This window comes from Macaca fascicularis, chromosome 7 (assembly GCF_037993035.2).
Source record: "Macaca fascicularis isolate 582-1 chromosome 7, T2T-MFA8v1.1".
NCBI lineage: Eukaryota > Metazoa > Chordata > Mammalia > Primates > Cercopithecidae > Macaca > Macaca fascicularis.
Window position 1 is genome coordinate 143,572,351 of NC_088381.1, and position 13,071 is coordinate 143,585,421.

At 44.9% G+C, this 13,071-nt stretch overlaps 1 protein-coding gene across 20 annotated transcripts in view; it reads left to right on the top strand.

Annotated features, from left to right (window-relative positions):
• The window catches only part of FLVCR2 (FLVCR choline and putative heme transporter 2), a 70,985-nt gene that overhangs the window by 30,106 nt on the left and 27,808 nt on the right, over window positions 1-13,071 (top strand). Inside the window, exon 1 of one of the 20 annotated variants that reach the window (XM_065549098.2) lies at window positions 12,202-12,238. The exons of the other annotated variants lie outside the window; for them this stretch is intronic. Coding sequence (XP_065405170.1) covers window positions 12,236-12,238 — 3 coding nt within the window. The 5' untranslated portion in view covers window positions 12,202-12,235. Of the gene's footprint in view, window positions 1-12,201; window positions 12,239-13,071 lie in introns of those variants that run through there. 20 annotated transcript variants of the gene reach the window in all.

The following is a 13,071-nucleotide window of genomic DNA, read 5'->3' on the forward strand; positions in this document are numbered from 1 at the left end:
TAAAGAAGGCTGTCCTCCCCTTGGCCTGTCATTTTTTGTTTTTTGTTTTTTGTTTTTTGAAGACAATGCACCATAGCCTTTATTTTATTTATTGAACAAATATTATTGAGCATCTACTCTGTGCCAAACAACGAACATTTTCACAACTGGGGATGCAGCAATGAATGAGAAAGGGAAGGTCCCTGCTGGCAATAGCCCTCTGTTCTTGTAGAGTTCAGGTTGAAGGGAAGAGAGATTAGACTATAAGCCAGTCACAGCAGAGTGGCTAATGGTGCAAATGTCAGCCCAAGTAGGAGGGCAGGTGACTTTAGAGCAGGATATTAGGAGATGTTTTTAGGTAAGCAGGTCCCTGAGTAACTCCCTAAATAACAGGGCCACATCTAATGGTGCTGCAATCTCTCTCTTTCTCTCTCTCAGATGTTATAGATGTGAGTGACTAATAGTTTTCTTGGTGTAAGCTTTAGATTTCTTTTTCTTTCCAGCTGTCTGTCTGGGATCCTGAGGCAGGATTAGTTAACTTATGAAGTTGGCTTCTTCGGAAAAAGCTACATGGGTCCCATCCTATCTATTTCTTTAAGTGCAAGCTCCAGAGGAACTGGGTTTTGCCCATGGCAGTCCATGAAGCAGCAACTCTTCCAGGGCCTGCCAGCAAGTAATTGGCAGGGTTTCACCCCTGAAAAAAATCAGAATAGGAGAGCTATTACCAGAAAGTCCATTCAGATTTAGAAGGAAACATGGGAGGATTAGAAACATTGATCATCACGTGAGCACCCCTTTTAGGAATGACAACACGTTGCCTTGCAGACAAAGGAGACAATTATTCTCCTTTGGGCTGTTTTATCTCTGAAAGGTCAGGGAGTGGCACGTTTGAGTTGGGGGGATAGGAGGAGGGTTAGTGTTGAAGGAATGCACAAGACCGTAGAATCCTTCTGTTGGCTGTTGATTGCTGGTGTCTGGGACAGAGTTGGTGGGCAGTCAGTGCCAAAGCATTTGAATGGCGCTTTGCACATCGCCTACTTCAAATGTGAAAACTTTGGAGTAAGATTTGCATGATGTGATCTGATGTGATCTCAGCTGGCCGGGTGGTTTGAAAGACACCCACTCATTTTTCCTCCTTCCTAGCTGAGTCATGGGGAAGTTCTGTGACCACTGGCTGTCAGCACAGTCAGCTAGAGGGACGTTAGTGTATTGTAGCAACAGTGATTTGTTCTGCCACTGAAAGAAAAGGCAGTGGATTCTTCACTTCTCCACCCAAAGGAGACCTAGGCTGGCCCTTTGTGGAGTTCACCATGAGGACAACTCCAAGGGGAACACCCAGCCCTTAAAAGGGGGAGTGTGTGTGCCAGGAAGCTTCTGAGTTGATGATGATGGAAAGCAAGCATAAATACTGGGCTTAGCTAAAAAAATAAAATAAGGCCTTTGTCAGTGTTCCTTTTTTTTTTCTTTAATCAGAAAACTTTCCTTGTAAAACTCATTTCTTCCCCTAAACTTAGCAACTTCTCTGTTTACAGCCTAGGGTATCTCTGCTCTTCAGCTAACTTGCACCCTCAACCAAGATGAGGAGGAAACCCAACACCAAAGCAGTAGGTCAAGATCAAGGTATATTACATTATAAATCGGGTGAGAGTGAGCTCCTTGTCTTGCATCTTTCTCCTCCCTTCTGAGTAGGGTGCTTAGTATGCAGCAGGTGCTCAATAAATACTGAGTGTAAGTCTGAGGGTGAGAAGTTGATTGGTTTGCATTCCAATCCCCTCCATGCCTAATCTTGGGGCACCCCAAACGGGAGGTCTTCACTATGTAGGGGCTTCCTTGGGTCGTTTCATCTAGCATCTACTTTCTTTGGGTGGTTAAACTCCTACAATGCAGCAAACTGCTACTGTACCCAACTTGTTTACTGCAGAGCAGCCTGGAACGACTTGAGTGAGGTTTGAGCTGCAGAGTTCTAAGAGTCATTTCTTCATTCAGAAAATATTTCCTGAGTGCCGTCTCTGTTCTTGTGTCAGACGTGGTATGGGGAAGGGTCACATGAGCAAAAGTGAGTCAATGTCCCTGTCCTCAAGGTACTAACAGTCTAGTTTGGGAGACAACACACTACACAGAAAGAAACAAAACTAAGCATGACGTAAGAACAAGAAACTCATCAAGTGTAACTGTGGCAAAGAAACCAAACTGTAGCTGGAGACACCTCTCACCCTTGCTTCCTCCAACAGCTACACATTTGGGGACATTTGAACTACAGAATGGAGCATATGATACTGGAGGGAGTGTTGGGTGTTTGAGGGCAGTCACTCTTCTGTGGCATTCACTTGTCCGTTGAGGGCTTTGGCATCAGATAGCCAAGGGTTTGAATCTCAGTTTTGCCAGGAGAAGCTGTTTTGACCTCGGGCAAATTACAGGGGCTTTCTCATCTGCAAAAACCAAATCAGAGGCCAGGTGCGGTGGCCCATGCCTGTAATCCTAGCACTTTGGGAGGCCCAGGCGGGTGAATTGCTTGAGCCCAAGAGTTTGACACCAGCCTGGGCAACATGGTGAATCCCCGTCTCTACTAAAAATACAAAAAAAAATTAGCCAGGCGTGGTGGCACACGTCTGTGGCTGCAGCTACTTGGGAGGCTGAGGTGAGAGGATTCCTTGAACCCGGGAAGTAGAGACTTCAGTGAGCTGAGAGCGTACCACTGTACCAGCCTGGGCAACAGAATGAGACCTTGTCTCAAAAAAAAAAAAAACAAAAAACACCCCAAACCAGAGATGATGGTGCCAACTTCAGGGGGTAGTTGTGAGGGCATAGATGAAATATCATGTAAAAAAAACCCTTTAGCATGCTGTCTAGCACATAGCAGACACTCAGTACATATTCCCCTCCTTCCTCCTGGTTTGAATAACATTTAAGACCAGCACCTTTACCTAATGGATGAGAGTACAAACTAGTACAGATGGCCAGAGCTGGAAGTTCAGCCTCATCGCTTACTGTTATGTGACCTTGGGCAAGCTACTTAAATGCCAGTTTCCTCCACTTTAAAATAGAGATTAAGGGAGCACTCCTTCTATTCTATGGAGTGAAGTGTTGCCCCCCAAAGGAAAAAATTAACAATTAAAAAATAAAATGATTCAAAGAGTATATATATTTATAGAGTGCTTTGAGCACAGTGTATCAGCTCTCATCACTATTATTATCTTCCCTAGGGATCAATGATTGTAGGCTATCCTAATTTCAGTAGCTGCTGCTTCCTGCATTTCCCTAACCTCTTTCCTCAAAAGAACTGAGGGAATCCAGGAGTCAAGGCGGGAAAAGCTACCAGCATAACCACAGCTTTCAGGACAAACCCTGTGACTGGGGTGGGAGCTCTAAGGAAATCTGGAGTTGGACAGCTGTGACCCTACTCCCGAAGTTCTCAGAGATCTTAGCTTAGCCTTTAAATCCATAAACTCTCTTCATGAGTGATTTTCCACCAACTCAATGAGGTTGTTTAGATTGTCTTTGTCTCTGAAGGCCTGCCACCTCCTTAATCCCGAGTTGACCTTTTCAAAAGAAGTCTTGGATTTGGAGATTTCACAAATAACAGTCATATGAGCAGTCTTTGCCTGGACATTATCGGTTACCGTGGCATTTTCCTTGGAGCCGCCTGGCATTCCTGGGTGCTGGGGGCTCATTCTCATGATTAAGCTCAAGCTGTGGGTTCTTAGTTTTGCAGTGTCTCGCAGCCCCAGCAGCCACCTTGGACTCTCCTTGCTTCTTTTTGGGGCATCCATAGACTCAATCCCAAGACCCCGTGCTAAACTTCAACCACATGTCCCAAGGTAGCTTGCCTGGCAGAGTGCCTTCACTGTAGCCTGGTGTCTTCCACTTGGGATCTTGGAGTCCTTGTTTATGCTCCATGTTGCTAGGTCAGTTATTCACTAGCAGGTATAAACAAACATCTAAATGATGCTGGCCAAGGGGTAGAGAGCAGTATTTATAGCGACAGAATTATGGACTGGAGTGTGCTGACTTGCCTAAATAGTACCAGCTTTGTGGTCTGCACACAGCACGATGTGGGGATGGGCAATGAGTGTGGAAGTCACTTCCACATAATTCCTCAGGTGGACATCGTCCTGGGAGATGGAGCTTGTGTTAGTCCGTTTTGGATTGCTATAAAGGAATATCTGAGGCTGGGTGATATATAAAGAAAAGAGGTTTAATTGGCTCACGGTTCTGCAGGCTATACAGGAAGCACAGTGCCAGCATCTGCTTGGCTTCTGGCAGGGCCTCAGGAAGCTTCCAGTCATGGTGAAAGGCAATGGTGGAGCTAGGGTGTCACATGGCAAGAGCAGGAGCAAGAGAGAGTGAAGGGGAAGATGCCACACAGGTTTAAACAGCCAGATCTTAGGAGAACTCTTTATCACAAGGCAAGCACCAAGGTAATGGCACTAACTCATTCATGAGAAATCCGCCCCCATGACCCAATCACCTCCCACCAGGCCCCACCTCCAACACTGGAGATTACAATTCAACATGAGATTTCTTTTTCTTTTTTCTTTTTTTGAGATGGATTCTTGCTCTGTTGCCCAGGCTGGAGTGCAGTGGCGCATCTTGGCTCACTGCAATCTCTGCCTCCTGGGTTCAAGTGATTCTCCTGCCTCAGCCTCTTGAGTAGCTGGGATTACAGGTGCACACCACCATGCCCAGCTAAGTTTTGTATTTTTAGTAGAGATGGGATTTCACCAGGCTGGCCAGGCTGGTCTCAAACTCCTGATCTCAAGTGATCCACCCACCTTGGCCTCCCAAAGTGCTGGGATTATAGGCATGAGCCACCACACCCAGCCTCAACATGAGCTTTAGAGGGGACAATATCCAAACCCATCATGCCCCTTTACATAGTAACACTTTCTCACAAGGTGTCTGTGCAGCTGAAGTTTTCCTCAGCTGTCCTACTCTGTGAACTTAACTTCAGATTAATCTTTAGGCCATAAAATCATTGCTAGTGTGCAGAGAGGTATGTAGATATACACATTTACCTAATCACTGTATCATGTAAAACATCCTTTGGTGAGGACAGCATCATACTGAATGCTTTAAAATTGCTCATTTGGGTTAATGAGCTTACAGTAATCCGATGTGTGGAAGTCTAGATTGAACACCAATGTATCTTTTATGAGGCTCTTATTTTAAAAGGATCCTCAACCATGCTTCTTTTTTTTTTTTTTTTTTTTTTTTTTGAGACAGAGTCTCGCTCTGTCCCCTGGCTGGAGTGCAGTGGCGCGATCTCGGCTCACTGCAAGCTCCGCCTCCCGGGTTCCTGCCATTCTCCTGCCTCAGCCTCCCAAGTAGCTGGGACTACAGGCACCCGCCACCGCGCCCGGCTAATTTTTTTGTATTTTTTGTAGAGACGGGGTTTCACCATGGTCTCGATCTCCTGACCTTGTGATCCGCCCGCCTCGGCCTCCCAAAGTGCTGGGATTACAGGCGTGAGCCACTGCGCCCGGCCAACCATGCTTCTTAAAGTAGCAAACTTTCTCTGAGAACCTTGTCTAGACTTAAATTTCCAACCACATCTTTCCACAGTTCTGGGCTCACATGACAAATGTGCAGTGTCAATGGTGCTTTCCTGACATGCCAGTTAACTGTGGCTCATTCTTTCAACACCCATGTATTAAGTAAGCACCAGACTAGCAAGTTTCAGAAAAATGGCTGACAACCCAAAGATTAGAGGAAGTTAGGGCAAGGCAATCACACGTAGTGAGGATTGTCAAGGAAAGCTCTGTAAGAGAATTCACATGGTGATGGGCTCTGAAAGATTAAAAAGGGAATAACTTGGGATAAAGGTATAGATAGACAAGATGATGGAAAGGTTGGAATCATGACTTGTTCAATCTGGCTGGAATATAGGGGATTTATAGGGATACAGGAGAGAAGGGACAGGAAAGGAAGGTTGAAACTAGCAAAGACAGCTGTATTAGTCTGTTTTCACGCTGTGATAAAGAACTGCTTGAGACCAGGTAATTTATAAAGAAAAGAGGTTTAATTGATTCACTGTTCCAAATGGCTAGGGAGGCCTCAGGAAACTTACAATCATGGTGGAAAGGGAAACAGGCACATCTTACATGGTGGTAGGCAAGAGAGCAAGAGAGAGAGCGTGTGAAGGAGGAACTGTCAAACATTTCTATAACCATCAGGTCTTGTAAGAACTTACTACCATGAGAATACTATGGGAGAAACTGCCCCCGTGATCCAATCACCTCCCACCAGGCCCCTCCCTTGGCACATGGGGATTACAATTCGAGATAAATTTAGGTGGGGACACAGAGCCAAACCAAATCAATGGCCAAGAACAGTGGCTGAGGGGTTTGCACCTGCTTCCTTCCTCTGAGAGGACTGACACCTTGAAGGTCTTTGAGCAGGGACGGTGGGGTCAATGCAATGCCGAGGACCATGATCTGAGTACATTGTGCAGGTTGGGCAAGAAGAGATCACAGTTGCCTGGGAGAAAGGCAGAAAGGGCCGAAGCAGGACAGGGCAGATTCAAGGAGAACTTTGCAGAAGGGTTTGGGAGGATCTGAGATGAAGTACATATAAGAGGGCAGAGTCAAAGATGACTAAGATAATTGAGGAAGGACACGCAGATGGAGCCAGAGAAGGAAGTGAAGCAGAACCAGGGTAGGATGATGGTTTGTATGACTTCCCCAAATAAACCAAGTGCATCTTGGGAGTCCCAGTGGCCTCTGCTGACTGTCACCTTGCTGTGTGAGAGCGTGTGGGAAAGAGCCAACCTTGCAGACAGGGAGTGAACCTCAGCCTGATGAGCTAGATGGTATTTTCTTCCTCTTGTGGATTAGGAAACACACAGAGAGGTCAATTAACTTGTCAAGCTCTAGTAACTGGTAGAGTCGAGATTTGAATTGAGATCCTTCTGACCCCTGACACTGAGCCTTTAACCACTATATTAATATGATGATGTCTCTGAGAAATGTTGAAGGAGAAAGAAGAAGTGGGAGATTCATTTAAAAATAGCATAAGGCCAGGTACGGTGGCTTAATGCCTGTAATCTCAATATTTTGGGAAGCTGAGATGGGAGGACCACTTGAGACCAGCCTAGGCAACATAGTGAGAGACCCCAATTGCACAAAAAATTGTAAAAAAATCAGCCAGGTATGGTGGCATGATCCTGTAGTTCCAGCTACTTGGGAGGCTGAGGCGGGAGAATTGCTTGAACTCAGGAGGCGAAGGTTGCAGTGAGCCAAGATTGCGCCACTGCACTCCAGCCTGGTGACAGAGCAAGATTTCGTCTCAAAAAAAAGTTGTTTTTAATTTAAAAAATAAAAGTAACATAGCCTGGGCATGAGGCAAGCCCCAGATTAGGTCATGAAGAGACCAAATTTGATGGAAGCCTTCAACCTCAGGGACCCTGGTGCAAAGAAAGCTGCTGGCTCAATAAAGGGATATATATATATATAATATTTTTATATGTGTTTATTTTGTATATATTATATATATGTATATTTTTATTATTATTTGATACATGGCATTTTACATGTTTATGAAGTATGGGACATTTTTGACTCAGCACTAGGAAGATAGCTCCTGAGAGACCTGAAATCTAAGGGAACATGTCCAGCCATACCCAATGACTGTGCCCAAGGGAGAGGAATGAGCCAATTGGCTTGAGAAAATTGGGGCCCAGCCCTAGGGGTAGGCTTGCGTTTGTCTGAATAGCAGTGCACATTGGGAGAGGAATGAGTTTCGGTAGGCGAGAACCTGTTTATGGAGGTGGTTGTCTCCTAACAAGAGCAGGATCCACCTTGCCAGTGGCTTGGGTCAAGAGGATGAGGTGCCTGGGACCCAGCAAGAGGCTCAGATGGGGACTACCGGTTCTTTTTCTGTTCCATTTGGACTGAAGCCCTTACCACTGTGTGGACACAGAGCTCCTTGCCTTGCCTTTTGTGGAAGCTCTGGGATCCTCCCTGAATGGCCTGGCCATATTCTGGCCCCATGAATAGGTAGGATTTAGGAGGGCATCTGTGTGCTAGGGTTCTGATTCAATTGTGACTGAGGGCTTTGTGAATGGTGAATAGGGACAGTGGATGGTGGAAGCGGATAGGAAACAGTGGTTCCGTGGATCTCACAGCCTGCATAGCATGTGTGTTGTGTTGTGTAATGGGTTGGGTATGAAAATCTTACCCCAGGTGCAGCCTGATGATTTTCTGGTTTTATTCTTGCTCTGCCAAATGCAAGAGCTAGAATCACAAGTGACACATCATTCAAAGTATGGCTTCTCCCTGTCACCCAGGGCCCTCAGACCACATAGACATGTTTTTACCTGTGACATTTGCTCTGGAAATGCTCCTGATTACTGACATTGCAGTAGCATTTACAGGTCACCTTTGAGTTTGCAGAAAGGGCAAAAATAAAATAGAAAATTAAAATTAAATATCCCAGGCTGCCTCTCCATCCTTTCATTCATCACATTTTTTGTTAAACGCCCTCTATTGGGATGAAGTAAACTATAGTTATAAAGCTTACCTCACTTTGGAACACTGTGTTGAAAACTCCAGCCTTGCTACCTAGAGCTGTGTGACCTTGGGCAAGTCAGTCAGCCTTCCTGCATCTCAGCCTCATCATCTGTAAAATTGGGACGATGTTAGACCCCTCTTTCTGAGGTTGTTATGAGGCTTGAGATACTCCACGTAAAGCTCCATACGTTTTACTATGATGAGTATTATCATGTGCCAGGCTCCAGAGAGATCAGTGTGAGCCCTGCCCTCATGGAGCTTGTAATCTGGTTGGGAAGACAGATGTTCATTAAATGATCATACAAATATAAAATTACCCCTGCAGGAAACCGAACTCATGTAAGGGATCAGAGCAACCTTCCTGAGGAAGCAGGATTTGCACTCAGACCTGAAGGATATCTGCATTGACTAGCTGAAACACAGCAGGGAGACATTCTAATCCAGGTAGGGGAGCCAGTGCAAACTCCCCGTGGTCACTTGAAAGACGGAAGGGAACTCAGTGTAGCAAAGTCCTGAGGAACAAGTTGATGACAAGAGTCAGACCATTAGGCAGAGCCCATGTGCAAAACCTTGTGGCTGTGCTTCGGATTTTTATCTCTAATTTAAAGCAAGGAGAAGTCACTGCAGGGTGTTAAGCAGGAGAGGTACATGATCTGATCACGTTTTCCAAAGATGGCTGGCTATCATGGAAAATAGCTAGGAGCAGAGCTGCATGGAAACTATTAGGAGGCATGAGCCACACTTTTCCAGAGGCCAGTGTCTCCTCAACTCCCTTGATGATGATGGGGATGCCTGCATATGAAAATACAGGTATTTAGTACCCATCTCAGACCTCAGGGATAACAACGGGGTCGGTACTGGTGATGTTTGTTAAGGGACAAGGTTGGGAAATACTGCTATACAATAGGTAAAAATGAAGAGAGCCTAATTTTTGAAAAGTAAGTTCCAGAAGAGCTAAGACTGTGACTTGGTTTGACCATGAATTTTGTATTTTGCCCATGACTTTGTGTTTTGTTGAGAATGATAAAACTAGAACAAGTGCAGGGATGTAAGTCAACTCAAAACCAGTTAGCAGTGACATTCATTCATCTGCCTTCCCAAGGTGGGTCTCCAGGAAAGGTGCCAAACGCTCCGGGTGCAGCGTTCTCCCACATTTTAAATTAATGTTTCACTGATTCAGGCCCCAGGTCTCTGATTTGTACCCCAGAGGTTTCCTATCAAATGAATGACAACTCAAATGGGTGAAAATGTAGACTTCTGTGTTGACTAGTATCACACCAACATTTCATGGAAGGCAGCAAAGTGAGCCTGGGTTCTGACATAGACAGAACTGGCTTAGGAGCCCAGCTCCTCTGCTAGCTGCCTGTGTGACCCTGGACAGGGTGCTGAGCAGAAGGTTTTTTTTTTTTTTTTTTTTTCCTCTCTCTCTTTTTTGTTGTTACAAAGTTATTGGGGTTAGGCTTGGTGCAGTGGCTCATGCCTGTAATCCCAACAATTTGGGACGCTGAGGCAGGCAGATCACTTGAGGTCAGGAATTTGAGACCAGGCTGGCCAACATGGGGAAACCCTGTCTCTACTAAAAATACAAAAATTAGCCAGGCATGGTGGTGGGTGCCTGTAATCCCAACTACTTGGGAGGCTGAGGTAGGAGAATCACTTGAACCTGGGAGGCGGCGGAGGTTGCAGTGAACTGAGATCGTGCCACTGTGCTCCAGCCTGGGTGACAGAGTGAGACCCTGTCTCAAAAAATAATAATAATTAATGAAAAATAAATAAAGTTATTGGGGTTAAATTAAAAGATGAATTGTATTACATATTCAGTGCATAGTAGATGCTCAAGATACACTAGGGTATCCTAGCCTCTCCTTACTTTCCCATACACATTTTTTTTTTCTTACCACTATGAGTACAATGTAGAAAGAACCTGGACCTTAATAGGGAGATGTGTCATTCCTAGCTTTGTGTAGACAGGATTTTCCACCAATGTTCATCTGCTCATCCATCCATCCATCCATCCATCCATCCATCCATCCATCCATCATAACTACGGGACAGACCTATAAACTTATAAACTAGGAACTAGAAATAGACTCTCCCTAAACACTGCTCTTAAGAAGCAGGACAAAAATATGTCTTGAAAAAACAAAAGAGGAAGCAGCTTACATTCTAATCCTTATGTTTTGGTTTTCCACACTGGGCATAAATGTACCTCCATAGCCAATTTCCTTCTTGAGAAAGGTTACCATGAGACAGTGTTGCTGCCCAGCTGGGGTTACTGTAGGCCACTACTAGGGCCCACCCATCCACCCTGCTGCCTGGGGAAGGCTTAAGAGCTGGAGTTGGGGTGGAATAGCACTCCCTCAAGCTTAGTGTACAGATGGAATGAACAGAGTCCAGCTGCCCCAGAGGAGTAGGGCGTACAGTGTAACACCGGCTGGGAGGATTCTTTATTGGGGCAGAAGATTAACTGGGAATTAAAGTATCCTGTGTTGGGACCTCAGAGCTTTGATTTTCCTTTGGAAATGAAAGAGTCACAGAACCTCAGATGGTGTCGTATCTTTCCTCACTCTTGCAAATGGGACCTTGGGAGATTCTACTTAACTTCCAGACCTCCAACTCCAAAGTACTTAGAAGGTCATATATGAGCTGGAGTGGGCCCAGCTTCCCAGCTATGAAGAAGGTTGTATTTGCCCCTCTGCTTGTGGCTGGTTTTTACCTTCAATTAAAGTCTTGAAGATGAGCAGTTGAGAAGCCTGACTCTGACAAACCAGTATGACCAAGGATCAGCTAAAGCTCCAAGGACACAAAAGAGGCCTCTCTTCTGCAGAAGCCTGCCTGCCTGGGCCTTTCTCAAGGCTTCTGGCCCAGGATGCACTGGCCAGAGAAGCCAGGAGATCTGCTTTCTCATTTCCACTCTGCGAGAACTCTGGGTGACCCTCAACAAGTCACAGAGCTCAATTAACCTCACCTGGCTTTTGTTTTCTCCTGTAATTATTGGGTTTGTAATTATAATAGAGGATTACAGATGAACTTTCAAACTGTAATATTCTATCATTTTAACCCACAAATATGGCCAGTTGTATTATCTGTTGTATTTTTGTTTTAACATTTTTCCTGCTAATAGATTATTAAGCTCCTTGAAGGCAGGAACCCTGTACCTCTTGGTACTTCCTAAAATATCTGGCAGAGTACGTTTTAAAGATGCATTTGGTTAATTGATTACATATTGGTATGACGAGTTCTACACAGAAACTATGAGTGATCACTTTTGTGAATATTCCAGAACTGAGAACCACTAGTAAACATCTTGAATGACTGTAACTGACATATTGAAAAACCCATCAAGGGGGTCAGCAGATTGGCAGCTGATGGATGATGTGAAAATGAGGAGCGAAAGCAAATTGTTTCTTTACCAATAGCTCTTTCAAGTACAACAAAGGAAAAATGAGACCTTACGACAAAGGAATTACTTATCTTCCTTCACTCTTGGAATTTGAAGCTTGCCTGAGTTCACAAGCTGTTTTCCCATTTCCGCCTCAATATTATGTGCAGCAGAAGGGCTTTTGCGAATTGTATCACAGCCAGTCAGTACTGAGGCCAAGTCTTTCTGACCTCAGAAACACTCAACTCATGTTATCGGTCAGGTCACTGGACTTTGAATTCCAACCCAGATAAGAAATGGTTTAGCACTTTGGGAGGCCGAGGCAGGTGGATCACAAGGTGGAGAAATCGAGACCATCCTGGCCGACATGGTGAAACCCGTCTCTACTAAAAATACAAAAATTAGCCAGGCGTGGCGCACGCCTGTAGTCCCAGCTACTCGGGAGGCTGAAGCAGGAGAATTGCTTGAACCCAGGAGGCGGAGGTTGCAGTGAACCGAGATTGCACCACTGCACTCCAGCCTGGGTGACAGAGCGAGACTCCGTCTCAAAAAAAAAAAAGAAAAGAAAAGAGAAAGAAAGAAAGAAAAGAAAAAAAAGAAATGGTTTAATTTGTTGGGGGTGTGTGTGTGTTTACAGCCATTTTTTAGGTGCCTATCTCCTGTGTGTGTGAATTTATGCAGTTATGTGTGACTTCACACTATAGATGCTTTAGAAGTTACTATGTTATTCACACAATAAACTGAAGCTTCCATGCTTGTAAATGTGATAACAGCTTTAGGCTTCCAACTCTTACTGAATGCAAGTTCTTGGGCTTGCAGGGTATAGAATTTCTCCCCAGCTGGGCTCTCAGCTCTGGGTTAACAGATTCAGTGAAACTAAAATTTGGAGTAGCACAAGGAAACAATGTTATTTTACTCTACTCCAGATATGGGAGTAGAGGAACCATCATTCATCAGTTTGCAGCTAGAGAAGAGCCAGCCTGCGTTGAGACCATCAATTACACATTCTTGTAACAGGCATTGATAGTGAGGGTGGTCAGAAGGATGTATAAGCCAAATTGTCAGTCAGAAGAAACATTTTCCTGGTGTTTTGAGGTGAGAAATAATCCCTGCATGGGTGTTAGGAAGGATTGGAAGTTGGTAATTAGATTTCTTATTAGGAATCTCTTTACATTTGTGTTGTCACCTCTTGGCCATTGATAA